Below are 2,700 nucleotides of genomic sequence, written 5' to 3'. Positions count from 1 at the left end.
CAGCGTGAAACCAGCTGAGGGATCAAAACAAAGAGGAGAAATAAACCAAAAATAGGAGGGAGAAAGAAAAATATTCCAGTAACTGAGCTGGTTTGGAAGGAGAAGTACCGCGATTAATGTGCAAGTTAAAATACAATGTGCTTTTAAGGGCAGATGTAAGGAATAAAGCCCAGGACACCAGAATGCAGGCTGAAGGGAGGCAAAGAGAAGACAAGGGGCAAAGCAAGGAAGGGGGGGCGAGCAGGGGACTCTCTTTTACACAGTGTGGAATGAACAGCTAAAAAGCATTTTTATATTGCACATGAAGCTTAATCCTGCCCCCAGAATGCGTTTATCTTCCCTTCCTGTCCTGCTTGCTCTCTTCCCTGCAGTTTCGTTTTCTCTCCCCTCAAAACAACACTCATCCACTGCTGGGAGAGGCTTCTCAAGGCTTTGCAGTCAAGCCCAAAACCTTCCCCGGTCTCAGTCCTCCCATTACTGCCCTAATCTCAGTGCCTTGGCTGGAATTTTGCCCCAAGGAGGGAGGTGACACTGAGGATGCTCCAAAGTGGTGCCCAGCCTGGATCACTTTCATGGGGAAAAGTTAGGAGACAGGTTTAGCCGTAACATTAATTATTTCAGCTGCAAGTTGTACGTGATTTCAATATAAATGTATATAATAAAGTTTAATGACCAACTGGTGTGTTTTCTCTTCGTTCTGCTTCTCCTGCCAATGAGCTATTTTCAGCATTCCCTGTTGAGCCAAACCCTGTTCCCTGGTGTGAACCTCAGCTTAAACCATTAAGCTCCTGCAGCCTCTCCCAGTGAACTTGGCATGTTCATTTGAGCAGCACTGGGCAGGTTGCAGGTGGTGAATATCCGGCCTGTGCTGCCCAGTACTCCAGCCTCCTGGGTATAGTACAAGGCTGCAAGTGGGAGTTGGCCATTTGCTTAATAAAAACAGAACAGGAATTCCACATGGAACAAAGAAGTGAATTTATTATCCTCACACTTTGTCACACCATTAAGGCTGTTTAAAATTACCATAAATTAACAAAGCACACAGCTAAAACCCAACCTATTTTCTGACTACAGAATAGAAGGCATCTAACCCTCCCTGTTCCACCATTGCTAGGAATTCCGCTATTACCAGGAGCTGTAGATGGTTGCAGGGGAGACTTCAGCTCAATGGAGTTTCCTTCAACAGTCCCCAGTGCATTTGCAACACAACCGACTCTTTTACAGCTGCGCCTTGAAGCTCTCATCATTATCAGCTGAATGGGGGCAAAAAGGGTTTAACACCATCTGGGAGTTACTCAGATGGACACTTTCCAAGTTTCCCAGTCTCCCTTTTCCTCATATTGTTTCTGATCTTCCAAAATTGTCCCAACTGACTCCATGCCTTAACAATGGCAATAGATTTCCCTCATGGCTCTCACTGTTACACGTTTCTCAGTAGCTTTTTTTCCCCTCTACATTCAGTCTTTCTTGGTGCTTTTCATTTCCTCATGCCTGAGAGAGGGGTTTGATGAGCCCATAATCCATGCACCTCGTGAGGCAATCGTGTGCTGCGTTAATGATGTGCTGCTTCTTGGGGTCTTCCTGCTTGCCAATGTACGTCAGGATCTCCAGGAGCTCCGTCTCCACCAGCTTCTTTGCGAGGTGTTTGTCAGCACTGATTAAGTTGAAAGCAATGACCAGTCCTCGGTGCTGTACTTCCATGTTATCATGCAGACAGAGCCTCTGCAGGATTTCAAGCCACTGGGTGGTCTTCAAGAGAGAGAAAGATCATTAGTATTGATCTGAAGAATACCTCAAAACCAAGAATGCGAGTTTGGAAAGGCATTTCTTAGCAGAAGGAAGCACATGAATCAAAGGCACTAGCACCACATGAAACATGTTTCATGTCTAGGTTGCCACATGATCTCTGTGCAAAGAATCCAAACAGAATATTGGCACAGATGAGATGACCAAAGCAGGCCACCCATTGCCCCCATTGATCTTCCTGAGCCTCTTCTTTGGCTTGATTCATCATTTTTATTCTAACAAGCCCCAGTGTCCAACATCAACACAACAGAGTTCATGGGTTCTCAACCACAGCTCTTCACAGATACTCAACCATGCAGGGTCTGAGTTCTCAGGACTTACAGATCTGTGCAGGAAATGGAGATGTTTGGGGATCTGTAAAGCTTAATACGTTATTTATCAAGCTTTTCTCATTTCCGAGTGAAACAAGGTTTGGATCTCTGGTTATTTATGAAAAGCTTTAAGAGTCTATAAAATAATAGGAATGCAAATAATATTCTGCATTCCTAACCTTGCTTGACAGTTAGCATCCTGGACTTAGCTTTAGGAAGGGCTATATAGAAATGTTTCAGCTCTGAGATGAAGTCTAGGATAAGGCAGGCTGGTTTACTTCAGGCAGGGATGAACTAGAAGCATGCACAGCCAGGTCTCAACTTCACCAAGTTCCTCACTGTCAAATTGGTGGACTACATCTTCCTTTTGAGTGGCATTTTCATGGCTGAGCCAGGCCCCTTCAAGGGTATGTATCTACTGTCAGTAATCAGACTTAGGGTCTTACCACTTCAGTCATTTTAGAGCAGAGCTTCTTCTGTGCTGCTGTAAGCATGGCCAGGGCTCCTGCTGCTGCAACCTGGACCTTCTCATCATCCTCACCACACAGTAACACCACCAACTTCAGCCGGTCATTTCCATCAG

At 45.2% G+C, this 2,700-nt stretch overlaps 1 protein-coding gene across 1 annotated transcript in view; it reads right to left on the bottom strand.

The window, feature by feature from the left end:
- Positions 1–1,485: 1,485 nt before the first annotated feature.
- The window catches only part of UNC45B (unc-45 homolog B (C. elegans)), a 10,755-nt gene continuing 9,540 nt past the window's right edge, over positions 1,486–2,700 (bottom strand). The window contains exons 18-19 of the mRNA XM_010011714.1: positions 2,564–2,700; positions 1,486–1,749 (exon numbers count right to left, since the gene is read on the bottom strand). Coding sequence (XP_010010016.1) covers positions 1,486–1,749; positions 2,564–2,700 — 401 coding nt within the window. The remainder of the gene's footprint in view (positions 1,750–2,563) is intronic.

Source organism: Nestor notabilis, unplaced genomic scaffold, assembly GCF_000696875.1.
Source record: "Nestor notabilis isolate BGI_N333 unplaced genomic scaffold, ASM69687v1 scaffold20613, whole genome shotgun sequence".
NCBI classification, from domain to species: domain Eukaryota; kingdom Metazoa; phylum Chordata; class Aves; order Psittaciformes; family Psittacidae; genus Nestor; species Nestor notabilis.
Note: the sequence above shows the minus strand (reverse complement) of the source record. Positions and strands in the feature narration are given on the sequence as shown.